Source organism: Macaca nemestrina, chromosome 10 (genome assembly GCF_043159975.1).
Source record: "Macaca nemestrina isolate mMacNem1 chromosome 10, mMacNem.hap1, whole genome shotgun sequence".
In the NCBI taxonomy this organism is placed as follows: Eukaryota; Metazoa; Chordata; class Mammalia; order Primates; family Cercopithecidae; genus Macaca; species Macaca nemestrina.
Window position 1 is genome coordinate 143,133,196 of NC_092134.1, and position 27,952 is coordinate 143,161,147.

Below are 27,952 nucleotides of genomic sequence, written 5' to 3' on the forward strand. Positions count from 1 at the left end.
TTCCCAACACACACACACACACACACACACACAGCTTCTTTCTGTCTGGGAGTCCCTGGACAAGTCCCATGGGATCTTGCACTGGGAGGAACAGCATAAGGCGTGAACGTGGAGGACAGTTTCCCTTTCAGGTCCCGGCTCTCTTGACTTTCCTGTAAGCAGCCACCCTGGAACTCTCCTGGAGACCTGATGCCCGCAGCTGAGCTGCCCGCAGGAGCTGGTGCTGGGGACTGAGGTGAGCGGGAAGTGGAGGGGCTGGCTCTGGTTTTGCAGTCTCCACCTGCTGCCCAGAGGGGCTGGAGGGATAGAGCCCAGGGAAGTGAGACTGTGGAACTGTGCATGTCTGTGGTGGAAGGCAGGACCTGCAGTAACCTCGGGCCAGAGGGCAAGTCTGATGCCCACGACCGACTCTCAGGACAAGGGGTGCCCCCTAGCTCCGCCCCGTCCAGCGTGGGAGCGGCTCAGAGATCAGCCTGTGGAGCAGGAAAGTCCACCGATGGGGAGCTGGTCACGGCAGTGGGTGAAAGCAGGGGTGGTCATCCGGCGAGGGGAGGGGAAGCAGATGGTGTCCATCGAGGTGGAAGGAACAGTGGAGAGGAGAAACCTCGGGGCATTCCTGAGGGCCCAGGAACTGCAATAAATGATCACAGGTGAGGGGCTCCTGTCGTCTGCCTCCTGGCTGAGCATAACGAGCTGGGTGCCCGGCGTCTCCCAGGAGGAAGCTGTCTTGGCTTTGGGCGGTGGGCGGCATGGGTGTGCTTGTGCCCGAGGGGAGCACTCAGGGGAGCTGCGGGCAGCCACCGACTGAGACAAGCAGCTCACGGGGTGTGGAGGACTGCAGAGGGAGCCAGGTTTTGGTCATGCACACAGGTATGTGTGTGCAAAGGGACGTGACGGGAAATGGCACCAGTGTGTGTACGCGAATGGGTGTTGGTATGTGGGTGTAGGCTGAAGCAGGGGTGGGTCCCATCCCCCATGTGCAAGCGCTGAGCTGTTCCTGTGCTGGACTGGGGAGCAAAGGGGACAGAGCTGGGACGCCAGCGGTACCTGGGCAGCAGCATTTCTGGTCTTGTCTGTTCCTCTGCGAGCCCCAGCTGGCCTCTGGCTACACGCCCAGCTCCTGAAAACAGAGTTAACTTTGGACTTTCTAGTCTCTTGAAGATTTCCTCTCTGGGCAGCACCAAGCCCGGGGTGGAAATTGTGTTTGCTTCTGAAGGGCACTGAAGTATGATGAGGTCCATTGGCCGTCCCTCACCCCTGCCGCAGCTTAGCAAAGCAGGTGGGCGGCCTTGGGAGGAGACGCGAGGGGCTGGGGAGGCGGCCAGCTGAAGCTGGAGGTGGAACGCACAGCGGGGGTGGGGTGCACCTTTTAAAAGCAGCCAGAAAGGAGAACTCAGTACAGCTTGTTTTGGTGTCCAACATCCTCTGGGCCATTTCTTCCCTGAGTCTGACTTAAATCCGTCTTGCTGCAGTGCAAGCCTATTTCCCCCTAAGTTACCGTGGCTCAGGGCCGGTTTTCCTTTTCACTTGCTCTTGCTTTCATTCTGCCATTCTGGATTTTCATTCTTAACCACAAGTTATGCTTCTCCCAATTACATTTTTATTTTTTAAAAAATCATGTGTCAGTGTCAGTGTCAGTTCATCAGCTCCTGTTCTCTTTTCTCTCTTCCCCTATTTCTGATAAAACTCAAACCCTGGGCCCACACGGGATTCTGTGATTTGCTTCCCTGCCCCTGCTCCCCTCCGGCTTTTCCTTCATTTACTCCTTTTCCCCAACAAGACTCCACTCCCCCAACTCTGGAGACCACCTTGGTCCTGCGATTGCTGCCTCTGGTCTGGGAACAGTCAGGCTCAGTTCTGACCACCGCCCCAGGGGTCCTTGTGTTTGGAACTCACCCTATGGCGGGCGAGCAGAGACCGTCGGTTCTCCTTCTCTTTACTGAGTCTTGTTTTTATCCCTTCGCCCTCCGAAAACCCCTGCTGAGCAGCGGTCGTTCTCTCTTTCAGGGAGACTTAGGGTTCAGAGAGGAGGTGTGATTGGCCTGAGGTCACACAGCAAGTTAGAGACCCAGCTCCACGACTCACTGTCTTGGTAAGTTTATTCTAGCATTCGAGAATGGTGTCCCCAAGGCCCCGCAGGCACCGGGCACTGTTCCTTAATCTCTCGGAGCTTCACTTTCTCACACACGAAGTGGAGCTAATAGTAATGCCTAACTTCAAAGATTCTTACGAGGACGCACTTCAGTCACACAGAGAAAGAGTGCCTGTTGTGAACACGGGGCTCACTCAGGTGTTAGCCTGCTATTGTTATTAACAGCTAGATCTGGATTAGAACTTGGGTTTCCCATCCGGTGCTTTTTCATGAATGTTTTCAAGCTCGTTCGCTAGTTTGTTCATTTGTTTAGGGATGAGTCCAGGGTCATTTCTCAGGGTGCCTCGGTCCTAATTCTGTAGCAACATCGACATTTGGGTTCAGATGGTACCAACTTCTCCCCCGGGCCTAACTCCCCATTTGTTCTCCCAAGGCTCCAGTGCTCAAAGCCCCCATGGGTCTGATCACATACTCCGGACGGACCCAGAAGCTCTCTTCCCCCACCCTGCCCCCTTCTCCCTTATATCAGAGACTCAGGACCTTTGATTTCCACTGGGTGTCTCTCCTCATCCTCCCTCCTGGGCTGCAGGGGAAGCCTCCAAGTAGGTCCCAAACCAGAATTTCACTGACACGCTTTCCCATTCCTGGCACCCTCCAAGTCACCTTCAAAAATTTCCATAGCCTCAAATGGCTCCTGCCCACACCTTTCTAACTGACTTGGGCTTGGGCTGTTGCCTGGGTTAAAAGGACCAACAAATAAACACAGACTCTTCCTTAATAAAAAGAATCCCTGTGTTTCTCTAGAGCCTTGGAGGAACGCAGAGCACTCGGTAGACCTGGTCACTTGATTCCCTCAATACCCCTCTGAGGTGAGGGGCTGTGGGATGGGTGCTCCCCTCTACAGTCTGGGGCACCTCCTCTTGGCAATTCCCTGGGCATAAAGGCAGAGGTGGCCTCAGGGTAATTGTTTGTGTGTATGAGAGGGAGGAGAAGGTAAACACAGACTGGAGATACACCCTGACAGAACCGGATTTATCTCCTGGCAGTTGACAAGCAGGCCAAGGGCCAGAGAGTAGAACTGAGAATGGCCCACGTCATTTTTTCTGGAGGTCTAGGGCACTTTGGGCTCTCTAGGAGGGCAGGGAGAAGGAAGGGCAGTGACCCGCCGCGATGGCAGCCACTGCTGGGCCTCCCTCTTGAAGAGCCAGTCATTTGGTCACCTTGGGGGTCATGTGGAGATGATTGCCAGCCGAGCGAGAACTGGTCTGCTGATCCCTTCTGGTACCAGGGTCCCCCGGTTTTTCTCAGGACAGAGATGCAACAGAGAGAAGAGGAGCTGGGGCTCCCTCGAAGGCTTACACTTGCCCCTGGTGCCAATCCTTGTTGTCTTCTGGCCTTGTTCAGAGGCCCCACCTTCTCTTTTCCTCCCAATCAGCTGCCCAGAGCTGCTGGCTCCCCTGTTTACTCCACGTTGATCGATCACCTTCGCACACAGCTGGCTAGGAGAGAACCATGCGGTCACTCCGGCCACACCTGCCCTTTGACCCTTGCTACCTCGGCAGCCTTGATCCCTTCTGGCCTGGAGGCCAGAGGCTAGGCTGAGGTCACTCAGCAGACATCAAGGACCTGGGCAGATGGGCCGGCTGGGGTGGTGGCGAGCTGTGCCAATAAAAAGGGACATGAAAATGAAAAGCTCAAGCCTGGGTTTTCCTCACAGTTCTACTCCCGAGCGGTCTTGGGCAAATCACTTCGTCTGTCAAGGCCTGGATTTCCGCATCTGCAAACTCAGAAAACTAAGATTTGCTCTTTATTTGCTCTGAGAGTGATGAGAACGAAGCGTAACCTTAGGTGTGAATGCCATGAGCACTTGGGAAGAGCAGCGATACGCTGACAGCAGAGATCAGGATGGCAAAGCAGGGCTGGCGGGAGCATGTCGGGTTTTACAGCTGATTTCTTCTCTTCCCACCAGGCTTTGGCCCTCGTCATCCTGCCCACCCAGCGGGGCCTCCCAATCCGCCACACGGCCATGGATGGGAAAGTGGCAGTGCAGGAGCACGGGCCTCCTGCGGTCTCCTGGGTCCCCGAGGAGGGAGAGAAGTTGGATCAGGAAGACGAGGACCAGGTGAAGGATCGGGGCCAATGGAACAGCAAGATGGAGTTTGTGCTGTCAGTGGCCGGGGAGATCATTGGGCTGGGCAATGTCTGGAGGTTTCCCTATCTCTGCTACAAAAACGGAGGTGGTGAGTTCACTTTGAGGTAGGCATGGTGGGGAGAGCTGTGCCCTGGCAGCTGGGCAGTGCCTACCTGGGCCCTCCTTCCTGGGCAGTGTGGTTTATAAAAAGAGGGCTATTTTGGAATCGGAGGACTTGAGTTTGAGTTCCAGCTCCACCATTAGCCTCAGCGTCCCCTCCGTGAAATGGGGACAGTACCTCCCAGGGCGATGGTGAAGATGAAATTAGGCCACGGGCAGGACCAAGAAATTCTAGTTTTTAGCAAGCTCCTTCGTAACTATGTAAAGGTCAGTTGTTGATAGAATTCAGCCATTCATTCAGCGAACATGACTGCAGGCCTGTCACGTGCCAGACCCGGCGCTGGGTGCGAAACAACACATTCCATGTGCCACACTCCGTGGAGGGATCCTGGGGGGTGGTGCTGTGTCCGCGGCAGGTTGCGGACAAACAGTGCAGCACGGTCCACATCAAATGGTGACGCGTGGAGGGGTGAGGCGTGACGCAGGGAAGAGGGATGGGGAATGCTAGGCGTGCAGAGGGGAAGGGGACGGCTCAGCAGACTTGAAGGAAGTGAAGGTGTGAGTGTCGTGGGTGTATCCTGGATGGAGAACACGCCCGACACAGGTCCTGGGACTGGAAGCAGCAGGCCTGTCTGAGGAGCAGTGAGGAGACAGGTGTGGCTGGGGCGGAATGAGAGAGGGAGAGAAGAATGGGGTGAGGTCAGAGAGGTAACAGGGTCACTCAGGCTCTGTTCTGAGTGAGATAGGAGCCACCGAAGCAATTTTGGTTGGAGAAATACCTTGCCTTTGAGTTTGTTTTTCAAATTAGAGACACATGATTTTATTGTTTTTCAGCCCTGGATGTAAAAATTAGCAGTGGTGGGGAGGGGCCCGATTCCTTTTTCTAAGTGTACAGTTCAGTGGTTTTTAGTCACAGGATTGTGCAACCGTCGCCACAATCACTTTTAGAACATTTTCATCATCCCCAAAAGAAATCCTATATTCATCAGCCGTCGCTCCTCATTCCCTCTCCCGGCCAGCCCTTGGCAACCGCTCGCGTGCTGCCGATCTCTGTGGATCGCTGTTAGGGCTATTTCATAGGAATAGAGTCGTTCAATGGGCAGTCCTTTGTGAGTGGTCAGAGTCGTTTTATTTTTGCCTCTTGAAATCACTTTTCTTCTTCTTGTGGAAAAGGTATATGTTTATTGCAAACATTAGAAACATTTCAGGAAGGTAGAAAGAATACTCACATTAGAGATAACCGTTGTTGAGAAAATCCTCCTAACCACTATTTATATTAAATCTGACCAATATTTACGGAGTGTCTACTACGTATCTTGCTATGTATTTTAAAGCTTATATGTGTTTTTAAAGCTTATAGTTATGATCACAAGCTGCTTGAATTGACAACTCCTAAGAAAAAGCAGTAGGATTTCTCGGACTGGCTCGGTCTCTAGCGCTGAGGCTGAGAGGGCAGGCTGACCCTGGGCCAGAAAGTCAGGGGAAGGAGGATGAAGGGGCAGGGTGCTGGTTTCCTTCTTCATCCAGGGCCACCATCTCATGGCATATAGGATGTCAGGGTTGGAGGTGGAGGTGGCCCAGGCTAAGCCCTCCTTTGGTGGAGGAGGATTTGCCCAGGACCTCAGAGGGCCCGGAACCAGGCTGGCTGCTTCCTGCGTCACGGCACACTCCTCACCCAGCTATCCGGGAGGGAGAGAGCACTAGGGCCTGGGAAGCAGGGCCACGGCGTCGGGCGCTCGCCCTGCCTCTGTCCTGCCACTGGCTTCTGCTGTGGCTGCGGCCTCTGTCCTGGCCGTGGGGCGGGGTGCACACAGAGAGAGATAAGTACCCCCAGTAACATCACGGAATGTCGGATCCGGGTGACCCTCGTCCCAGCCTAACTCTTGGGAAAGGCACCCTTTCTTTCATCTTTAAGACGAGGGAGCCAGGAATTCATTTTCTCATTTCCAACAACCTAATGATGGATGGATGTGGAAACAGGACGTCTCAGACTAGTTCAAATGTCCTTTAGTTTTTGCTGTAGACTGAACTGTACTAACTCATAGTGATAATAAACTTTATCTCAAGCTGACCACAAGGCCTGATTGGCAGTTAAATATGATTTTTACTAATATATGCAGGGAAATTTATTGATTATTAATTAGCAAACATAGTTCTGTAGAGAAAAATCTTTCAAAAGAAACAAAAAGAGTAATAAAACTATCGGTCTAATGAGGTCTTTGGTTATGAAAAAGAGGGGGGCCCCTGAATTAGATCATCCTTAAGAAATCATTCACCTCAAAAGAGGACGTTAGGAAACTCCCATTATCTGAGTTGTGAGTGGTTCGGGAACGAGCACGCAGCGGAGGTGAGGCACACCTTAGAGGTGTTTAAACCAACCACGGGCTTCCGGACACCCTGTCTGTAAAGGTTGCCGTGGGACATCATTGGACTGCCTGTGCCCACAGCCTCGGCTGACACCAAGGAGACACGAACCAGGGTAACCTTCCAAAGCAAGGCACTGATCAGATAATTTGAGGGGAGGGTGTTGGCAGCGTTAGCGTTCTAGAAACCCAAGGGTAGAGGACGCCCTAGACGCGATCCAGAACCAACCTTTCATCTGCCCCCGAAGGTCCAGACTTGGTGCCGCCCTTTCAGGGAGGACCCAGTCTGAGGGGGTCCAGCTCCAGGCCTCCTGAGGTCACCCCGTCTTCTGTGGGGCAGAAGTCCACACTCCCAGGCGAGAACTGAAGCCACCTCTTTTATCAGACAGAAGGAGTCCCGTGGGCCACACGCCCTGACAGGCATCCTGTAAAGCGCCTTCTGGGGAGGCCTCAGGCCATGTCCCTCTACTGCACGCTACCCCTCAGCCTAGGTCCTGGGACTTCCCAAGCCACTGAAACCTGGGTCAGTGGTGTTACTGGCACTGTGTTGACCAACACTCTAGTATTCGTAGGGTTGGAAAGGCAAACATGGGGTTCAAAGGGACTTTGGAACTCAGTGGAGAGTTACTGGCTTGTGGCTCTCCAGGATCCAGAAGACACAACCTTTTCCTTCTCTCACATAGTGCTATCCGGAATCTGACAGATCCTCCTCTCACATAGTGCTATCCGGAATCTGACAGATCCTCCTCTCACATAGTGCTATCCGGAATCTGACAGATCCTCCTCTCACATAGTGCTATCCGGAATCTGACAGATCCTCCTCTCACATAGTGCTATCCGGAATCTGACAGATCCTCCTCTCACATAGTGCTACCAGGAATCTGACAGATCCTCCTCTCATATAGTGCTATCCGGAATCTGACAGATCCTCCTCTCACATAGTGCTATCCGGAATCTGACAGATCCTCCTCTCATATAGTGCTACCAGGAATCTGACAGATCCTCCTCTCACATATTGCTATCCGGAATCTGACAGATCCTCCTCTCACATAGTGCTATCCGGAATCTGACAGATCCTCCTCTCACATAGTGCCATCGGGAATCTGACAGATCCTCCTCTCACATAGTGCCATCGGGAATCTGACAGATCCTCCTCTCACATAGTGCCATCCGGAATCTGACAGATCCTCCTCTCACATAGTGCCATCGGGAATCTGACAGATCCTCCTCTCACATAGTGCCACCGGGAATCTGACAGATCCTCCTCTCACATAGTGCCATCGGGAATCTGACAGATCCTCCTCTCACATAGTGCTATCGGGAATCTGACAGATCCTCCTCTCACATAGTGCTATCGGGAATCTGACAGATCCTCCTCTCACATAGTGCTATCGGGAATCTGACAGATCCTTCTCTCACATATTGCTATCCGGAATCTGACAGATCCTCCTCTCACATAGTGCCATCGGGAATCTGACAGATCCTTCTCTCACATAGTGCTATCCGGAATCTGACAGATCCTCCTCTCACATATTGCTATCCGGAATCTGACAGATCCTCCTCTCACATAGTGCTATCCGGAATCTGACAGATCCTCCTCTCACATAGTGCTATCCGGAATCTGACAGATCCTCCTCTCACATAGTGCTATCAGGAATCTGACAGATCCTCCTCTCACACAGTGCTATCCGGAATCTGACAGATCCTCCTCTCACATAGTGCTATCCGGAATCTGACAGATCCTCCTCTCACATAGTGCTATCAGGAATCTGACAGATCCTCCTCTCACATAGTGCTACCGGGAATCTGACAGATGGGTGCAAGAGTTTTGGAGAACAATTTGGAAATGCATGTTTAAAAAAACGTGCGTCCCCCAAAGGTGTGGAAACAACCCAAATATCCACGAACAGATGAATGGATAAACAGAATGTGGTAGGTTCCCGCAAGTGAATATTACGTAGCCTTCAAAAAGAGGGGAATTCATGCTATGACCTGGATGAATCTTGGAGGCATGCATGCTGAGTGAAATAAGCCAGGCACGAAGAGATAAGCACTGTATGATTACACGTTCATGAGGTACCTAGAATAGGCAAATGCATAGAAACAGAAAGTAGAATCACGGTTGCCAGGGGCTGGGGAGAGAGGGGAATGGGGAGTTCAGGTTTAATGTGTACAGAGTCTCAGTCCGGGATGATGAAAAAGCTCTGGAGATGGATGGTGGTGATGGTTGCACAACATTGCGAATATACTTAATGCCACTGAACTGTACACTAAAGAACAGTTAAAGTGACTTATATTATGTATATTTTATCATACACACACGCAAAGCAAAAAAAAAAAAAAAAAAAAGTGCATACCTTTTGACTCAGGAGTTCCTCTACTGGTAATTTGTACTAAGGAGTGAATTAGACAAGTACACGAGGATGTGGACAGCAGTCTTCATTATGACAACGTTTCGGATGAAATGACCAAAAGTCCAATGACAACATACTGGCAAAGTGCACTAGGATAGATACACAGAGTGGAACACTATGCAGCAATCAAAATGATGAGATAGATACGTATTTATTGCCATGAAGAGGTTTATGGTAAAAATTTAAAAAGTGGTTATCAAATAATGTATTTGATACATGATTACTTCTCATTTTTGTAAAAAAGAAATACGTGTGTGTGCTTTTAAGAAATCTAAGGATATACAATGCTTTTGCCTTTCTTTCCCTCTGTACTTTCTGTGTTTTCTACATAATAATATGGATATGAAGTATCAGAGGTATATAGTGTAGTGAGTAAGAGCTCAGCCTCAGGACTAGACCGCCTGGGTTTGTGCCTCAGTTTCCTCATTCGTGCTTCGGTTTTTCCATCTTTAAAGTGACCTCAGTTTTATTATCTGCAAAATGGGGATAACAGTAGGGCCTGCCCCATGGGAGGTTGTTTTGCAAGGACTGTGATGTTGATGAAGCACGTACAAGAGTCAGCACCAAGTAAGCACTCAGTGTTCTCATGGTGTAACAAACAATAATCCATTCATCCTGAGATGAACTTCTGACGCAAGGTTTATGCCTTAGTGACTCCTACCGAGGTGGGTCTCCTGGGCTTGCTGTTGTCTTCAGATTCCAGTCCTGTGTAACCTGCTGGATGTCTGTTAGGCCTGGCCTCCCTCTGGCACCTGCAGGTTGGCACCTAATCACATCATGGCCTTCTCTGCTGGGAGCCCCGTTCAGATCAGAACTGGGTGGAGGCAACAAACACCCTGAAAATTATCAGTGGGAAAACAATGCTTCCCAGGTGTTTTTCTGTAAAATGTACCAAAAGTTTAATAAGCATAACAAGTTATACAGAAGCCATGTGTTTATTCCAAAAATAATCTATTGACTAGATTTGTAAAGTACACTAAGAAAATAAATAGTATATATATTAGAATTTCCACCTAAGTTTTCGTTAATTCTCCTTCCAAGGTCTTTCTCATTCTGTGTAGGGTTCAGATCAGAACATTCCCACCTGCACCTGCCTAACACTCAGGACGGCAGGCAGACAGGAGGAAGCCGACTTGGGTCCCTGGGAGGTGTCAGGAGGGAGATTAAGAACAGGATGGTGGAGGGTGGGTTTGTTCGGGGGAGGGGAGGTCTGAAAGGATCCAGGCTGAGGAAGAGCCTGGGTGTGGTTCAGCCCTGCCTCTCTCTTTTCTGCAGGAGCCTTCTTCATCCCCTACTTCATCTTCTTCTTTGTCTGCGGCATCCCCGTGTTCTTTCTGGAGGTAGCGCTGGGCCAGTACACCAGCCAAGGGAGTGTCACAGCCTGGAGGAAGATCTGCCCCCTCTTCCAGGGTATGTATCCTCCCCCACCTTCCTATTCATGGGCCCTCCACCTTGCCTGCATGCCCCCATTGTCTCTCCCTTCCTACCCACCCACTGCCTCACTCATCCGCTCACTCCCATCCTGCGCCAAGTGCAGAAGCAGGATCAGGCTTCACGGGCGGGTTGGAGAGAGGTGAGCCTGGTGGGGAAACACTGGCTCCCCAGCAAGCTGGGACTCTCACCACTGATTAGGGGGAGGTGGGGGAGGCCAGTTTGGTGCTGATGCCTTTCGGGGCAACCATGGGACCCCTGCAGGGGCAGAAGTGAGGGGCTGGAACCGAGTGAAGCTTGGCTTACTGTGGTTCTACTCACAGGTGCTGGGTGCTCCAGGGGTGCTGGGCCTCAGCCAGAACAGGTTCCCCCTGTTCTCCCTCCATCCCAGCAGCGGTAAATGTCCCGCTCAGCCGGGTCCTGTGCCTAGGTCCAAGCACGCTCAGGGACAGCACACGCAGGGCTGGCCTCTCCGGAACAAACAGAGCTTATGCGGGTGCCATGGTCAGGGTGAGCAAACGGAGCACTGGAATGCGAGAGAAGCAGATATCTTGGCTCTTTCCTTCTTTTCCAAGTCAGAGAGGCGCCAAGGCCGGGATCTCAGCGGGAGGTGTGTGCGCCGCGCTCTGCTGGTGGGAGGTCCGGGCTGCGCCACCCGCCCTCTGCCGGCCGCAGCGCCCGCCGCACTCCCCCTCCCCGGAGACGGCGCGTTCAGGCTCGGGGCTCGCCCTGCGCTCACCCGCCCTGCCACGGGCCGCACGGGGGCCGCTTCTCCCACTCCCCTCTCCCGGGTTCAGGCTCGGGGCTCGCCCTGCGCTCACCCGCCCTGCCACGGGCCGCACGGGGGCCGCTTCTCCCACTCGCCTCTCCCGGGTTCAGGCCCGGGGCTCGCCCTGCGCTCACCCGCCCCCGGGCCGCACGGTGGCCGCTTCTCCCACTCGCCTCTCCCGGGTTCAGGCTCGGGGCTCGCCCTGCGCTCACCCGCCCCCGGGCCGCACGGTGGCCGCTTCTCCTCCCAGCGTCACTCCTGCTCTCTCGGAGATGGGGGCCGCCCTGCCCCTCTCCAGCTGGCCCCAGCAGAATCGCCGACCCCCGGGTCCGCTGAGTTCACGGGGCTGACCCAGGGCTGCGGGATGGGCCGGACGGCCGCGAGCACAGCGCGTTCCGCCTCGGCACAGTGGCCGCTTGTTTGTGTGTCTGTGTGTCTGTGTGTTTGTGTGTTTGGTGTCTGTGTGCGCGCTCTCAACGCCCCGCCCGCTACCCGAGACCCTCTGCCATCGGCGGGTCCCCTCCTGCGCAACGCCACACCCACCCCCGCGGGGCCGCCTGGGCCGCCCCAGAACCCGTCCTTGCCACGGTGGGCTCGCCTGGCCCCAGAGGAGCGGTTTTGTTCATAGTCAGCATTGATTTTTCAGCCAGGCTGTTCTGAAAGGTCCACAGTCCTTCATTAAGTAGTGAGCACTTCGGGAGGCTGAGGCAGGAGGATGGCCTGAGCCCAGGAGTTCGAGACCAGCCTGGGCAGCATAGTGAGACCCACCCCTTCTCTCGTCTCTACACAAAAATTTAAAAATTAGCCGGGTCTGTCTGTGGTCTCAGCTACACCGGAGGCTCAGATGGGAGGATCGCTTGAACCCAGGAGTTGGAGGCTGCAGTGAGCTGAGATCACACCACTGAGCTCTAGCCTGGACCCCCCACCCTCTCTCTCTCTCTCTCCCCCTCTCTCTCTCTCACACACACACACACACACACACACACACACACACACACACACACAGTTACTGAGCATCGACTAAAGACTAAGAGAGAGCTAACCCAGCAGGAAACAGGCGGGGGTTCTCTCACAGGGGAAACCGGGCTCCAGCCCTTCTCCGCAGGACTCCCGAGCCACCTGGCAACATGTTGCTTTTAAAATGACTGTGGAAAAGATTCCACTTTGCAGACGGGGGTGCTGGGGAGGTGTGTGTAAGCCCTCCCTCTCTGCCCCCTCCCTCCCCAGGTATGCTGCCAGGAGACCAAGTGCATCCAGCTAACCACGAGGCTTCAGGACAAGTGTTAAAATAGCAGCGAGGTCTCCACCGTTGCTGGCGGTCTTGCTGCTGGCTGAGACGGCGCTCGGTGCTGACTCAGGCTCCTAAGTTCCTGACACAGACCATTTCTCCCTTCCTCTCTGGTTTCTTTCTTTTGCTCTTATCCTGAGACCCCTCTGTCACCCAGGCTGGAGTGCAGTGGCATCATCTCGGCTCACTGCAACCTCTGCCTCCCGGGGTCAAGGGATTCTTGTGGCTCAGCCACCCAAGTAGCTGGGATTACAGGCATGTGCCACCACACCTGGCTAATTTTTGTATTTTTAGCAGAGGTTGGGTTTCACCATGTTGGCCAGGCTGGTCTCAAACTCCTGACCTCAAGTGACTCACCCGCCTTGGCCTCCCAAAGTGCTAGGATTATAGGTGCGAGACACATTCTTACCAAATTTTCCTACTTACTCCTTCCTTCTTCTGGCCCCTTTTCATTTTCCAACCAATACATGGTTGTTGTAGAAAAACTAGAAAATGCAGATAGCCGAAAAAAAAACAAAAACCCAGAAACTTGAAAATGTTATCTGAAATCCTACCACCTAGAGAATCACTTGTTAACTTTTGGGTGAAGATCCTTCCAGAGCTTTTCCCATGAAAAAAAAATATATACGTTCAAATACATATCACAAAAATGGGAAAATGCGTAGGGTAATGTCCTGTAACCTGCATTTCTTCCTTAGAAAAATACGCTGTGGGCCGGGTGCGGTGGCTCACGCCTGTAGTCTGAGGGACCAGGACTCCCAACCATTACCATCTGCTGTCCCTTGCATCACACCCACGGGCTCCTGCCCAAAGTTCCGTCCCCTGCCCAAAGTTCTTACTTCCTCTGCTAGGGCACAGGTTATGTGCCTGTAATCCCAGCACTTTGGGAGGTCAGGAGTTCAAGACCAGCCTGGCCAACATGGTGAAACCCCGTCTCTACTAAAAATACAAAAACTAGTTGGGTGTGGTGGCACATGCCTGTAATCCCAGCTACTCAGGAGGCTGGGGCAGGAGAATTGCTTGAACCCGGGAGGTGGAGGTTCCAGTGAGCCGAGACCATGTCACTGCACTCTAGCCTGGGCAACAGAACAAGACTCCATCTCAAGAAAAAAAAAAAAAAAAGAAAAAAGAAAGAAAACTGTGCTGTGAATGGCTTCTCATGCCACTGGATAAACCCAGTGGTTCTCTTTGTGTAGCACCCAATACCCTTGTAACCTCAACTGGCAGCTTCTGTGTGACTTTTTTGCTAACATTGATCTCTCTTGTCCCTCCCCACCGCTCCCCCACTCTGGAAGGCATTGGTCTGGCGTCTGTGGTCATTGAGTCATATTTGAATATCTACTACATCATCATCCTTGCCTGGGCTCTCTTCTACCTGTTCAGCTCCTTCACCTCTGAGCTGCCCTGGACGACCTGCAGCAACGTTTGGAACACAGGTATCCATCATTTCAGCCCCTGGGATGTTGCCTGATAGGGGCTGGGCTGCGGCAGCTGGTGATGTCCAAGCAGCGATGGGGTGTATAGCGGAACTTGCCTCATAGCCAAGCCATGTGGGCTCCGGGGCCAGCTCTGCTCCTTGGCTCTCCTGGAGCCCTCAGGCCAGCCACTAGGACAAGTCAGTGTGGTTGGGAGAACCCAAAGGGAGTGTATTAAACAACTGCAAGGGTTATCACCACTTACTCACTTGTGCACTTAGCAAGCACTTACTGGACACCTACTGTGTGCTAAACATGGTGCCAAGGGCTGGAGATGGGTACAAGGCTGAGCAAAAGCAACAGGGACCCAGCCTTCACTGTGTTTACAGTCTGGTGGTGGAAACAGACAAATAAACACAACCACTACGAATTGTGATAGGTGAACGAAACTGCAGAAACCATAGAACAAGGGGAGGGAGACGTGTCATCTGAGGCCTGAAGTGAGAAAGAGCCCAGCATGTGAACAGCATTCCAAGCAGGGGCAAGAGCAGGCACAGGGCCTCAGTCCCTTGGTCTGTCAAGTGGAGAGACAGGAAGTCGGAACGGGCCGGTGGGGAGAATGCGTTCCATACCAGCTGCCCGTGAGAGGTCTGAGTAGATCTGAAGTCTGGACAGTGTCTGAGGTTGGCAGGGCAGCCAGGTAAGCAGCCAGATTCAGAGGGAACAAGAGCAGGGGGAGGAAGAGCTGGCTCTATGAGACTCCTTATGCTCTGGAGAGGGTGGGCTCCAAAAGAAGCTCTTGGGGCTAGGAGTGGTGAGGACCACTAGGCTGCAAGGCCAGAGGGCCAGGGGGACTAGGGTATGAGGGCCTCTCTCTCCATCTTGTCCCTAACCTTGTCCCCAACAGAGCACTGCGTGGACTTTCTGAACCACTCGGGAGCCGGCACAGTGACGCCATCTGAGAATTTTACCTCACCTGTCATGGAATTCTGGGAGTAGGTGCTGGGCCCATATGCCACATGTGAAGAGGCTCCAAGCAGAAGAAATTTGGATGTCTGAGCTGTGCAAGTCTGAATGTCTGGGGTGCAAGTTTAAGATTCTCTGTGTGCTTTCCAGCGCTTCCTCCCCCGCCCCACTCCAACCCCACACGTCGCTGAGGCAGGGGAGAACGCTCTCACATCTACCCACCTGGGTCCGCGTAGACTCACGTTTCTCCATCGTGTCCACCTTCACCCCCACATCCCTACCTCCACGCATATGTCTGCCCATACATGTCCGGTGGGGTGCTGGACACAGCCTTCACAGCCTTAGGCGAGCTGGGTGTGCATGTCTCTCCCCAGTGCCATGCTTGGTGGCATCATGCTGGTAGCTTGAAATCGCCCAAGGCGGGAGTGAGCACATCAAGACCTGGGCATACCCTCCGCTCACATACTCACCCTCTCACATGACAACTTACACCTTCACATTACCCGTGCCCACACTCGTCCACCTACATTCCCACGCAAGGCTGCCTGTACTCACACTGAGCTCACCCCCACGTGGGCACCACTGCCCTCACACATGAATGCCCTCGCGGTGCTGAACCCTCACGCCCATGCACACGGTTCCAGCACCCCATCGCATGTTTAGACACTCACACACATTCAGCCCCTCCATGGGATACCCATGCCACTGGCCCAGCAACCTGCATGCATAAATATTTACTCGCTAAACGCTCATGTGTACATTCCTCATCTCTCTCTCTCTCTCTCCATCTTTCTGTACAAGAAAAAAAAATCCGGATGAGTTAGAAAGACAAAGATACGTATGGGATGATGGTAGAAGTTTGGTCTACCAAACTTCCCCCAGGGGGTCAGGGAAGCCCTGGAATATGAGATCCATGGGGTCAGCTCTGAGAATCTGAGCATCAGGAGACTTGCTGACAGTTGAAAACTGCCCCCTTTAGCCTTTCCCCTCGTTACTTATTTTTCCCAATCCTCCAGGAGACGAGTTCTGAGCATCACCTCGGGTATCCATGACCTGGGCGCCCTGCGCTGGGAGCTGGCCCTGTGCCTCCTGCTCGCCTGGGTCATCTGCTATTTCTGCATCTGGAAGGGCGTCAAGTCCACAGGCAAGGTGAGGTGGTCTGCCTCCTGGGAAGCTCCCTGTGGCCCCCAGAGCTTTCGGGGACACTTGAGGGGGACCCTCTGGAGAACTGATTTCTTTCTCTTAAGAAACGAAGCTTCCTGCGCAGTGCAGGGGAGATGCGTAGTGAGAACAGGGGACGTCACAGGAAGGCGGATCTTAGCTCTATGCAAGGAAAATCTTTCTTTTTCAATATGGCTTTAAAAATCCGGTTTCCATAAGAATATTCAGGGCAAATTCGAAACAGAAAAGTCCCGTCGTTTGAGCTAATCACTGCGCTGCCAGGTTGGCACTGAGAATCTCTGTTCACTTCTGCGGTGTTGCCTTCTGGTTTCTCTCATGCGTGTGTGTGTGTGTGTGTGTATCCATTATGTGTGGCTATGACATCATGAGGGTCACACGCTCTTGTGACTCACTTGTTGTTGTATTTAACACATAGCAAGATAATTTTGAGTTTGAATTAGCAAACAGAACTGTCTTTGAGGTGGGGAGTTTCCAGTCATCGAAGGGGTTCCCACCAAGGATGGGCAACGGTGGGCTTGTCACGTAGAGAGAATTCAGATTTGAGCATTATTTACAACCCAGAGAGCCGGAGACTATGCTTCGTGCCTTTTTAAAGCCAGGAATGGTTGGTAAACAGACTTCTCTGCTTGGCCGTACACTTAGTCTGTTCCCGCAGCAGCCTTTCCCCTCCCTGAATTGTGACAGATTGGTCATAGTGATGATGAAAGTGGTCATCGAAAGCTGGGTGCGGTGGCTCACGCCTGTAATCCCAGCACTTTGGGAGGCTGAGACGGGCGGATCACGAGGTCAGGAGATCGAGACCATCCTGGCGAACACGGTGAAACCCCGTCTCTACTAAAAATACAAAAAATTAGCCGGGCGCAGTGGCAGCGCCTGTAGTCCCAGCTACTCAGGAGGCTGAGGCAGGAGAATGGCGTGAACCTGGGAGGCGGAGCTTGCCGTGAGCTGAGATCCGGCCACTGCACTCCAGCCTGGGGCACAGAGCGAGACTCTGTCTCAAAAAAAAAAAGTGGTCACCGTAGTGAGAACAGCGCAGACAGTGCCACTGCTGCCGCCCAGGGAAGGAAGGAGCTGCGTTTGCTGAGTGGCAGCATAGAACGCCCCGGAGCTCCGGCCACCACTGCTCCCCCAACCATTAGCCGGGAAAAGTGCAGTCTAACTTTCCCCACAGATCACTGTACAAATCTGGTCACCGTTCCCCTGGGTCGCCAGGGGGCAAGGAGAGAACAGCCAGGATAAGGGATTAAGAAAGACCCGATTCTGGACTTTAAATTAGTCTTTGCCTTGATTTTATCATTACACATTATATACATGTATGGAACTACCACTCTTTTTCATAAATATGTACCAGATTATGTACATACGTACACGTTGACTAAAAATAAGAGGAAAAAAATGGTCTGGGAAGGTTATGGGCTGGAAGCCTGTACCTGCCTCCCTCCCTGTCTTCCTCCTCCCCTCCCCGCCCTTCCCGTGCCGACGTGCGTCTCACAGGATGTGTATCCCCACATCTGTGGGGAGCACGGACCCGTTGGAATGTGTAAAGGGAGGTGTGGAAAGTTTCCCGTGCTTAGCCCCTCTTAGCGGTCTCTGAGGCTGGGACTGAGCTCCATGTGACTCGCACTGCCTGTGGGGCGTGGCTGGAGGGCCACTGCGTCCCCACCAGGAGTGACCTTGGCCTGCCCCCCACCTCCAGGTGGTTTATTTCACAGCCACGTTTCCCTACCTGATGCTTGTCATTCTGCTGGTCCGAGGTGTTACCCTTCCCGGGGCCTACCAGGGCATCATCTATTACTTGAAGCCAGATTTGTTCCGCCTCAAGGACCCTCAGGTATGTACTGTGCCGGGACCACTTCCCCAGATGCCCTCCCCACCCAACCCGGTCTGTATTTTTGAAAGTCTTGTATTGCTTTTTCATTGGTTTAAAAGCAGTAGATGCCCACTGGAGAAAAATTAGAAAATATGGAAGAAAGCTATAAAAAAGAAACTAAAAATCTCTTGTAATTCCACCACTCAAATATAACTTTTTTTCTTAAAAAAATTTTTTTTTCTTTCTTAGAGACAGGGTCTGGCTCTGTCCCCCAGGCTGGAGTGCAGTGGTGCCATCATAGCTCACTGCAGCCTCAACCTCTTGGGTTCAAGGCATCCTCTCGCCTCAGCCTCCCGAGCAGCTGGGACTACAGGCGTGAGCCATAGTTCCTGGGCATTTTATCTTGATATTTTGATGAAGCAGCCCCTTTGTCCCCAGGTCACAGCTGCTTAAGACACTATATATAGAGATCTTAGTTGAATGAGACAAGTGACTCCCAGCTGTGCCCTGCAGATAGGCCTTGGGTGCAGCCATGGTTTGTAGATTCCCCTGAAGAAATTCAAGCAACACACATGTATTTGGTACTCACTAAGTGCCTACAGAACCAAACCGAAACTGGGCCCCACTGGGGAGGAGATCACCATGGAGACAGGAGGGTGTGCTCATGGAGACTTGGGACGCAGGAGGGAAGCGCTCAGGGAGCCCTGAAGGGCCAGGCTGGTGCTGCAGGGGATGGGTCTGGATCTCGGGTCACCCTGGCTCTGGGCCCTGGGGGCTTCCTCTGCCTCTTTCTTGGGGTTTTGTGTAGGTGTGGATGGATGCGGGCACCCAGATCTTCTTCTCCTTCGCCATCTGCCAGGGGTGCCTGACAGCCCTGGGCAGCTACAACAAGTACCACAACAACTGCTACAAGTGAGAACAGCGTGGGCCGGGGTGGGCGAAGGAGGGCTAGGGGCCTGGGGGTGGGCTCTGGACAAAGACCCATCATCTCTGGGCTCATTATAAGTTGTATCAAACTGACCTGGTGGGTTCAGTTCCCAGACTAAGTGTCTTTCTTATTCTTTTTCTCTCTCACTTCTCTCTTTGTTGTCTGCCACCCAATTTTTGTCTTTTTCTTCCACTATCTTCTTCCCATCCTCTCTTCCCTTCCTCCCCTCCTCTGTGCCTCCCTTGCCTTCCCCTTCTCTCTTCTCGGTCCCCTCTCGCTGTCTTTTGCTCTCTCCTCCTCTCTTTTCCTCGTCGTTCCTATCCGCCCTTGCCCCACTCCCACAGGGACTGCGTCGCTCTCTGCTTTCTGAACAGTGCCACCAGCTTTGTGGCTGGGTTTGTTGTCTTCTCCATCCTGGGCTTCATGTCGCAAGAGCAGGGGGTGCCCATTTCTGAAGTGGCCGAGTCAGGTAGGTGCCACTTTGCTGTCTGGGGCCTGAGGGGAAAGAGAGTCAGAGAACACACTTCCCTCCTGTTGAAAGGCGTGAGTCCCAGAAGATGAGCAATATGATTTATTTATGGGTAATAGGATTTAATTTTAGCATCTGGGGCAGTGCTTAGCACAAAGCAGGGCTTCCATTACCATAGGAAAGAGGAGGGGGAGGATGATGGATGCTAGATGGACCAACACTGGATGGATGGAGGGAGGGATGGAGGGATGGATGGATGGATGGATGGATGGATGGATGGATGGATGGATAGATAGAGGGATGGTTGGATGAACGGTGTGCTTCCCAGGCCTGGAAAGAGAAGAATAGTGGATGGAATCACCCTATCCTCTTAAAGTGCGTGCACAGGCACACACAGGTACACACAGGTACACACAGGTACACACAGGTACACACGCACACAGTGCTTAGAGAGGCGCCTCTTTCCCGAGGGCAGCGCATGCCCTGGAGCCCCCCCTGACTGTGCTGTGTGCCTGGCAGGTCCTGGGCTGGCCTTCATCGCCTTCCCCAAGGCTGTGACTATGATGCCCTTATCCCAGCTGTGGTCCTGCCTGTTCTTCATCATGCTCATATTCCTAGGGCTGGACAGCCAGGTACGTCACTGCCGCCCGGCCTGCCCTGCCATGGTCACCCTCTTGCCAGCCTCTGCCTGTCCTGGCACTACTTTCCCCTCACTCCCACTCCCCTGACCATAAACTTGAGGCCCCCTCTGCTGTCCAGGGCTTTTCCTTGGGGCTGGGGGTGTGGCCTCAAGCCTGGAGACCCTCTGGTGTGAAGGGGCCATGGGGCTGGGGGTGTGGCCTCAAGCCTGGAGACCCTCTGGTGTGAAGGGGCCATGGGGCTGGGGGTGTGGCCCCAAGCCTGGAGACCCTCTGGTGTGAAGGGGCCATGGGGCTGGGGGTGTGGCCCCAAGCCTGGAGACCCTCTGGTGTGAAGGGGCCACTGGTTCTGTGCTCCCAGGCGTGGGCCTCGGCATGCATGGATGCTTCCTCCCAGATATTCCTTCAGCTTGAGCTGCCCAGCCCCAGCCCCCGAGCCCTGGGGACAGAACATATCCCCCCTCTAACCCTCACTGCTGAGACTCTGTCATGGAGTTGTAGTCAAGGGCAGGGCTGGCTCACCCCTGGGCACCCCCATTTCTTCCCTTTGTGCCGCTCCCTGCACCCCTGTGCATCAATGTGGATGAGCCAGGGGAAGCGGAGGCCAGGGCCGGTGGCCACCAGCTTGCCCCACACCCTCTCATCCAGTTCCCCTGCTGGCCCACAGTTTGTCTGTGTGGAGTGCCTGGTGACAGCCTCCGTAGACATGTTCCCCAGGCAGCTCCGGAAGAGCGGGCGGCGGGAGCTCCTCATCCTCACCATCGCCGTCACGTGTTACCTGATAGGGCTCTTCATGGTCACCGAGGTGAGCTGGGGCCGGTGGCCTGCAGGCCGGGCTCCCGGGGAGGGAGCCACGGGGGACACTGCTGACCCTTCTTAGAGCCTCACTTTTCTTATCTGCTGATGCGGGGTGCGGACGCCTGCCCTGCCTCTCCACAGTGAGGTTGTACGGACCACACGACCTGCATTTGTGAGGTCTCTTTTGGTTGCAGGTGACAGAAACCAATACAGCTGGCTTAAGCAGAAAGGGGAACGTGTTGGGTCAGGTTGCTGAAAACCCTAGAGATATTTGGGTTTCGGCGTGGTCGGATCCAGCTGCTCTTGTGACACTGTCAGGAGTGCTCCTTGCTCTCCTGGGACTTCACTCAGAGGCAGGTTTTCCTCCGGTGGCGTTAGGGACGGATGCTGGGCTTCAGGCTTACCTGTCAGTGTCAGCCAACCCAGGGGGAAGGAGAGGCCCTTTCCTGAGAGTGTGGCAAGTGTCCAGGCTGTGACTCTTATTCAAGCCTGAGTGGGGAGAGAGGGACACCCCACTCTAAAAGGAACACAGAATGAGGGGGTGTCACTTTCCAGAAGCAGAGATGCTGGGCAGACGAAATGATGTGCGTCCACCACAGTCTCCCAGTGCCCTTGCAGATGTCAGAGGTTATTGTCCTGATGTTGATTGGGAGGCCTGAAGGCGGGGCAGGCAGGGCAAACTCCTTTTAGAGGCAAGGAATGGCGTCCCACGGGCCGGGCAGGAGGGCGCCCCACAGGGGCATTTCCCATCTCACCGATGGGCGGCGTGTGTCCCATCCCTGCACTGGCCATGCCCCAGCTCCTTCTCTCCCCACAGGGCGGGATGTACATCTTCCAGCTGTTTGACTACTATGCTTCCAGTGGCATATGCCTGCTGTTCCTCTCAGTGTTTGAAGTGGTCTGCATCAGCTGGGTGTACGGTGAGTGGGGTGGAGTGGGGTGGGCAAGCGGGGCGGGAGAAAGACCACCGAGGCCAGCCAGGGGCAGGCTCTGCCTGGGGGAGGCGGTTCTCTGGCCCTCTGGTTTCTGTCTGTCTTTGCGCTGTTGCCCTGCCTCTTGCTGGGACATTTACCTGTGGCTGGGAAGCCTGGCATTTTCATGGCAGCAGGCAGAGCTGTAATGATGACAAAATGGATTTCCTTCAACAGTGAGAGAATGATCAGTAACAGTGCACAGGGCACCGTGTCCTCGATATGGAGGTGGCCAGAGGCCCTTTGCCACTGGAAATCTTAGTCAGAAGGGATGTTTATCGCCACTTAGCCCAATCCTCCACAAACTCCCACACTGCCCTTCCAACAACTAGGGGATCACCCAGACTTTGTCTGAGTGCTTCCACGGACAGGGAGCTCATCCCTGTGTTTTCGAGAGGGTCTTTTCCGTTTACGCATTTCTTTCCTACACTGAGGTGAATTCTGCCTTTCACTGGCCCCCGCCGGCAGCCTGGCCCCTCAGACTGAGATCACTGCAACAGCCAGGTGGTGACTCTGTCCTACAACAGGAAGGGGAGGAAACCCGATTTACTGAGCCAATGCGCGACTGCGTGCCAAGCACTCTGCTGGCTGGTCTCACGCACTTATAATCTGTGCAGGGGGAGAGTGAGGCTCAGAGGGTTCAGCCTCTTGCCTAAGCTCACATAGCAAGCAGAGAAGCCGTCGTCATACCCCAGGTCCCTCTGGCTCCACTGCACCACGCTGGGGGAACACAGTGCCAGTGTCACAAGGCTCAGGGTAGAGGTCAAGTGGGGGCCACACAGTAGGGCCTCAGGAAAAGCCATGAGTAGTAAAGACTTTATTTTGCTACCCTAAGCCTTCCCACTTGGGTCCTTTCCTCTGCATGGAGATGTTCCTTCCTTCTCACCCCAGGCATCTGATGCCTTCCGATCTTCCCCAACTCCTTTTCAAAACTTCTTCTCCGAGACGACCTGCTAAACTTGATCACAGCGGCTGTGAATGGCTGATAAGCCTTAACATGGTTCGCTCACCCGGCAATATCTGGCTTTCAACTTTGGCTTTTCACAGTCAAAGGAATGACTCTTTCATGGTGTGATTTCATGCATCAGGGATCAGTGGGAAGGTATTTTGGGTGGGAAGGTAGAGAGGCCCTCCAAGTATCTTTACCAATCAGTGATTCTTTACTTAGAAGATTGGCTCTGCCCAGAACTTACAGCAAATGTGGAAACCTCAGGAATTAAACAGAACAAAATAAGGCCAGTCAATGTTTTCACTAAACACAAATTAACCTTCTTACCATGCGTTTTTGGGAACTCAGAGGTGGTTCCTCCGGAGTCTGGAATCCAGACCACCGCTCTGTTCCCAGCAGCCCTCCAGCCCTCTGAGTTTTCTGTGACACGCTTGAACGGGGGAGCCTTGTCATTTCGCTGTTTTGACTTGAACCAGTTTCATCTCTGCTACCCACGTAAACAGGCGTTTGTCTAAAACACACCTCTCCTTTGTGGTTAGGACAGTGGGGTCTCCGTCGTGAGACGGAGGCAAGAGACGGCACTGGCAAGAGACGGCAGCAGCAGTGCTTGGGGGCAGCCCCCGTCTGCGCTGCACTCCCTGCCTCGTGACTGGAGTGCATCTCCTGCAGGGATGCAGGGTGTCAGGGAGGCGCATCTCACTCATGTGCCTTGTTCCAGTTTCCCTGCACAGGGCGGGGGTGAGGGAAGAGCACAGAGCCAAGTGGGTCTCTCCCAAACACCGGGCAGCTGTTCTCACCCTCTGGCTCACACTCTCCCACACCACGTCTGCTCAGGGGCGGACCGTTTCTACGACAACATTGAGGACATGATTGGCTACCGGCCATGGCCCCTGGTGAAGATCTCCTGGCTCTTCCTCACCCCTGGACTTTGCCTGGTATGTGCCCACCCAGCTGCCGCTCTATTCCTTCCTGCCCCCGGAAGACTCCAGAGATGAGGGAAAGGATGGCTCTTTCCCCACCTGTCCCATCTACCGTGGGGCCTGGTCCATTTCCCGTTCTCTGTTGGCTTCCCTGCTCTTCTTTCCGGGCCATTTCATCCATCCATGAGTAGAACCTTATCCTACTTCCTGCTCCATCCCTTCCTCACAGTGCCTCCCCCTTCTACCTGATTTCTCAGTGGTTGGTCTCCTGTCTGTCTGTGCTTCTCTTCTGAGCCCCTCCCCCCTTTGTATGACCTCCTGTCTCCGTCTGTGACGTGAATGATGGGTTGGTCTGGGATTTGCGGGGGCTTTTGCTCCTCCAGCTTACAGACGTGCTGCAGTGCACCTGACTTGTCCTCTGTCCTTGGCTGTGCGTAGCTGCAGGGAGGGTTTCAGTCTCTATGTCACCCATGGCTGCGCCTTCCTCCTCCCAGGCCACCTTCTTCTTCTCCTTGAGCAAGTACACCCCCCTCAAGTACAACAACGTCTACGTGTACCCGCCCTGGGGATACTCCATTGGCTGGTTCCTGGCTCTGTCCTCCATGGTCTGTGTCCCACTCTTCACCGTCATCACCCTCCTGAAGACTCAGGGTTCTTTCAAGAAGGTAGGTGGTGCGGGGGAGAGTGACCTCTTAAGGGAGGGCACTGAGAGAGGCTGGACGTGGGGCAGGACACACGGCTGGGGCCAGGGAGCAGACACATACTCTGTGGGGCAGCCCTTCAGTCTCACAGAATCTTAACGAGACAAACTTTGAAGGCCAGTCCAGTGGCTTTTCAGAAATGTTCTGAAAAGTTCTAGAGTCCTAGACCTGCAGAATCTGACCTCCTGTGGATGACCTGGGCAGGCTAACCAAGGGCAAACTGCTGAGAGGTTCAGGAGAAAACTAAGTCACAAACATGAATAGGAAGGTGCCCAGACACAGAAGGTTTACAGACTATAGGTTTCTTGCCCTCGGAAAACTGGTAACCAGCAAGCACAGTTCACTCCACACACAGGCTCCTGGCTTCTTTTCTTCCTGGGGACACACCCAAGAGGCTCCCTGTTTAGAGTTTGGGACATGTCCTCCTGGAAGGAGCTATAGCCAGTGACCCACAAAGGCAGAAATCTATCTTGCCTATAAATAATAGAAAACCCAATCTACAACAGTTTTAGCAAATAGGCTTATTTGTTTTTTACATTTCAAGAAGGTCAGAGATTAGGGCTGCCAGTATTTGGTTTGGCTGCTTAAAGAAGCCCGTAGGGACCAGACTTTTCCTGTATTTCTACACTTCCATCCTGAGCATGCTGTTTTTTCATCACCATGTTGATCACCTCATGGTCACAAGAAGGTTGTCATGATTCCGTGATCACATCTGCATTCGAGGCAAGAAGAAGGAGGTACCACTGATAAGAAGAAAAATAATAGATACTTATTGAGCACATAACAAAAGTAACAATCGGAAAACAAAAACAGATATTTATCAATCACCTACTCTGTGCCAAGCACTGTTCTGTGAGATGTGTTCTACTATTATTCCCAATTTACAGGTGAGAATATTGAGGGGATTAAATTAACAGAGGGGTTCCGTGAGTGACCTTAGACGGCACAGGTCGGTAGCAGGGCCAGAGCTGGAACCCAGGCAGTGCACACTCGTTCGCAGTCACGGTATTATTGCCTCCCCTCTCACCTCACATGGTTCATTCATTTACTCACGCACACGGTGCGGTGCTGGCCATGTGCTCCGCTCTGGGCTGGGCCCTGGGGATGCTCACACGAGGAACCTTGTGTGCCTCCCTCACCAACGGCTCCAATCCCTGCCTCTTCTCTCCACAGCGCCTATGTCAGCTCATCACCCCTGACTCCAGTCTGCCACAGCCCAAGCAACACCTCTACTTGGATGGCAGCGATGGCCGGGACTTTGGGCCCTCCCCAGCAAAGGAAGGACTGATAGCCGGGGAGAAGGAGACCCATTTGTAGGGTGTAGCCAGAGGTCAGGCGGCTCCTAAGCCGGGAACCTAGGTCAGGGCCACCCTCCATTCTCAGCGGACAGTCTCTGCCTCTGTCTCCTGCCACAGTCCTGCTGGGAACCTCTGGAGAGCCACAGGCACCCCCAGCTGGAGGCCAGACTCCTCTCCTGTGCTAGCTGGAGCAGCTCCTTCCCCTGTGCTGACAGCACTACCACTGGGACGTGCCATGTTGGGAGGCCATCCCTGTGGGACGGCACCATCGTTTTTATAAAGGGGGGTCTTTTTGGAGGCCACCATCTGATTGTAATGCCTCGAGTTCTGAGGAGTCCGCTGTGGGGGTGGCTCTTGTTGGAGCTTACTGCATTTGTACACGGGGAGAGGAGCTCTAACTGGAATGCGCACTGCCATCCGATGTGGAGAGCCTGATGGGACATACCCTGTTGGAAGTGACACTGAGCAACTGCGCTGGATCGGAGGTTCCCTTAGGGTTCTTCCTTAGGCTTAACCACAGAGGCAAGCCTTCACACCCCGTCAGGCTGGAGTCTCCTCCGAGTCTCTCATGGCATCTCCAGCCCCCGCCCTAGTTCCACACTGTTCTTGCGGTGTTTCATCAGCTCCTGGAGCATTGGAATGGAGGGGGCTTAGGAGAGGATTCCTAGACTTCACAAACACATGGCACGCCTCCCGTACTGTGCATTCCACTGCCCAAGGCCGACATTGCTAACTGATCACAGACTCTTTCCCACCTCACAATCCTTCCGAATGCGCTCCAGGCAGCACCGTTTGGCATCCTGCTTCTAATGCAAACCGCTGACTTCATGGATGAAGAACCTGGAGACCAAAGAGACAAAGAGACTTTTTCAAGTTCACATGGCTTCTTGGGGGCCAGAGATATGACTAAAACCTTATCTCCTTTGCTCAGGCCAGTGTCTACCCATTAATCCCCCTGCCTTAGTTAACAAGTGTGTATGGATTGCCTGCCATGTGTGCTGGTCTCCTTTGCTCCATTGCTGTTGAGCTTTGCCTCTTGGGATGGGGGAAGAGAGGCCCCTCTGTTGGAGGTGGTGAGGAGCTCTCCCCAGACTAGTGCCCCTCCCCCTTGGTAATCCCGCCATCAGCCCATCATCACCTGGCCCGATGTCCTCCCAGATCCTTTTGTTCTTGTCCTTGCCACCTCTTCTTCCCCCACGGAATGCATGGAGTCTGCGAGAGTCTCCCAGTGAGCGGGTGTGGGGGTGCTCTCCTTAGCTGCCACACGTGGTTCCACCCCTTTCTCACCCACTCTCTTCCCACACCCCTACCAAATCCCACATACCTCTTCTCTGGCTGGAAGGCTGCCTGGAGGAGGAAGGCAGGGTTTGGAGAAGTTCAATGCTCTTGTGTTCGGAAGGGAAGGGAGGAGAGGGACTGGGGCTGGGGAGGGAATTTCGGGGCAGTTTCCGGGGACAAGGGAGCCCCCCAGGGTGAGGGGGATGATTGGTATATAGATGCCACCTGGAGCCCCCGCCCAGTGGCTGCGGGAAAATTCAGGTCTGGCTGGGGTGAGTCCCGTCCTCGACGGCCCTGTGCCATCTCAGGCACTCTTAGCTTCCGACCTGTTTCCCTCTGGACCACTCTGCGCACCTGTGCTCTCGCTCCCTGGACCGGCTAGCGGGGAGACAACGAGGCCCAGGGCGCAGAGGTGGCGGCACCGGCTTCGGCCAGATGCTGTCAGTGACGAGGCCGGGTCTGGCGGAAAACAAGAGGCGAGGCCGGCGCAGCGCTGTCTGCGGCCGCGCGGGGGCAGAGGAGAGCCGCGCCCGTCCCGCCGCCCGCCCCGCCGCCCGCCCCGGGCCCACAGCGCGCGCTCGGCTCGTCCGGTCCTTCCCGCCGCCGCCTCCCCGCCTCCAAACGCCCTGGTGGGCTCGCCTGGGCTCCGGCTCCCGAGCCTCGCTCTCCGCGGACCACGCCGCCCTCTTGCAGATGCCCTCGCCCTGCGCCACTCGCCACCCTCTCGGCTGCCCCAGAGCCCTGGCTGCAGCGTCCACCGCGCCTCCCTCCGTCGCTCCCTTCTCTGGATGAGTCCGAAGGGATCCGGACGGGGGTGGACGGAGGGAACCGGGGAGTGCGGGAAGGGACTTCGGGCCGACCTCGCGGTTCACAGGGATCCAGCCTAATGGCTCCACAACCTGGGCAAGGGGCGACTGATTCGCTCTCCAGCCTGCCCGGAGCACCGGTACAGGTGTGTGTGTGCGCCCGTGTGTGTGTGTGTGGGTGTGTGGGGGTGTGTGTGTGTGCGCGCGCGTGTGTG

The 27,952-nt window shown here is 54.1% G+C and overlaps 1 protein-coding gene across 5 annotated transcripts; it reads left to right on the forward strand.

Annotated features, from left to right (window-relative positions):
- Positions 1–26,640, forward strand: LOC105463802 (solute carrier family 6 member 12). 5 transcript variants are annotated; one of them, XM_011711113.2, is made up of 16 exons: positions 1–235; positions 2,008–2,092; positions 4,062–4,332; positions 10,396–10,530; positions 13,904–14,044; positions 14,931–15,018; positions 16,006–16,138; positions 17,868–18,002; positions 18,790–18,893; positions 19,254–19,378; positions 19,898–20,010; positions 20,684–20,821; positions 21,632–21,734; positions 23,569–23,669; positions 24,149–24,319; positions 25,529–26,640. In XM_011711113.2, exons 3-16 carry the CDS (start codon positions 4,119–4,121, stop codon positions 25,670–25,672), a joined length of 1,845 nt encoding a protein of 614 aa, XP_011709415.1. In that variant the 5' UTR covers positions 1–235; positions 2,008–2,092; positions 4,062–4,118; the 3' UTR covers positions 25,673–26,640. The 5 variants fall into 5 exon arrangements, with proteins under 5 accessions (XP_011709415.1, XP_011709416.1, XP_011709417.1 ...); XM_011711114.3 differs by lacking the exon at positions 1–235 and adding an exon at positions 459–650; XM_011711115.3 differs by lacking the exon at positions 1–235 and adding an exon at positions 1,128–1,279.
- The last annotated feature ends 1,312 nt before the right edge of the window (positions 26,641–27,952 follow it).

What these genes read in the sequence shown, in the direction of transcription:
- LOC105463802 (XM_011711113.2), top strand. Translation starts at nt 4,119, where the DNA reads ATGGATGGGAAAGTGGCAGTGCAGGAGCACGGGCCTCCTGCGGTCTCC. An exon ending in GCGTCAAGTCCACAGGCAAG is followed by an intron (nt 16,139 to 17,867) that starts GTGAGGTGGTCT and finishes CCCCACCTCCAG; the next exon opens with GTGGTTTATTTCACAGCCAC. An exon ending in CTCAGGGTTCTTTCAAGAAG is followed by an intron (nt 24,320 to 25,528) that starts GTAGGTGGTGCG and finishes TTCTCTCCACAG; the next exon opens with CGCCTATGTCAGCTCATCAC.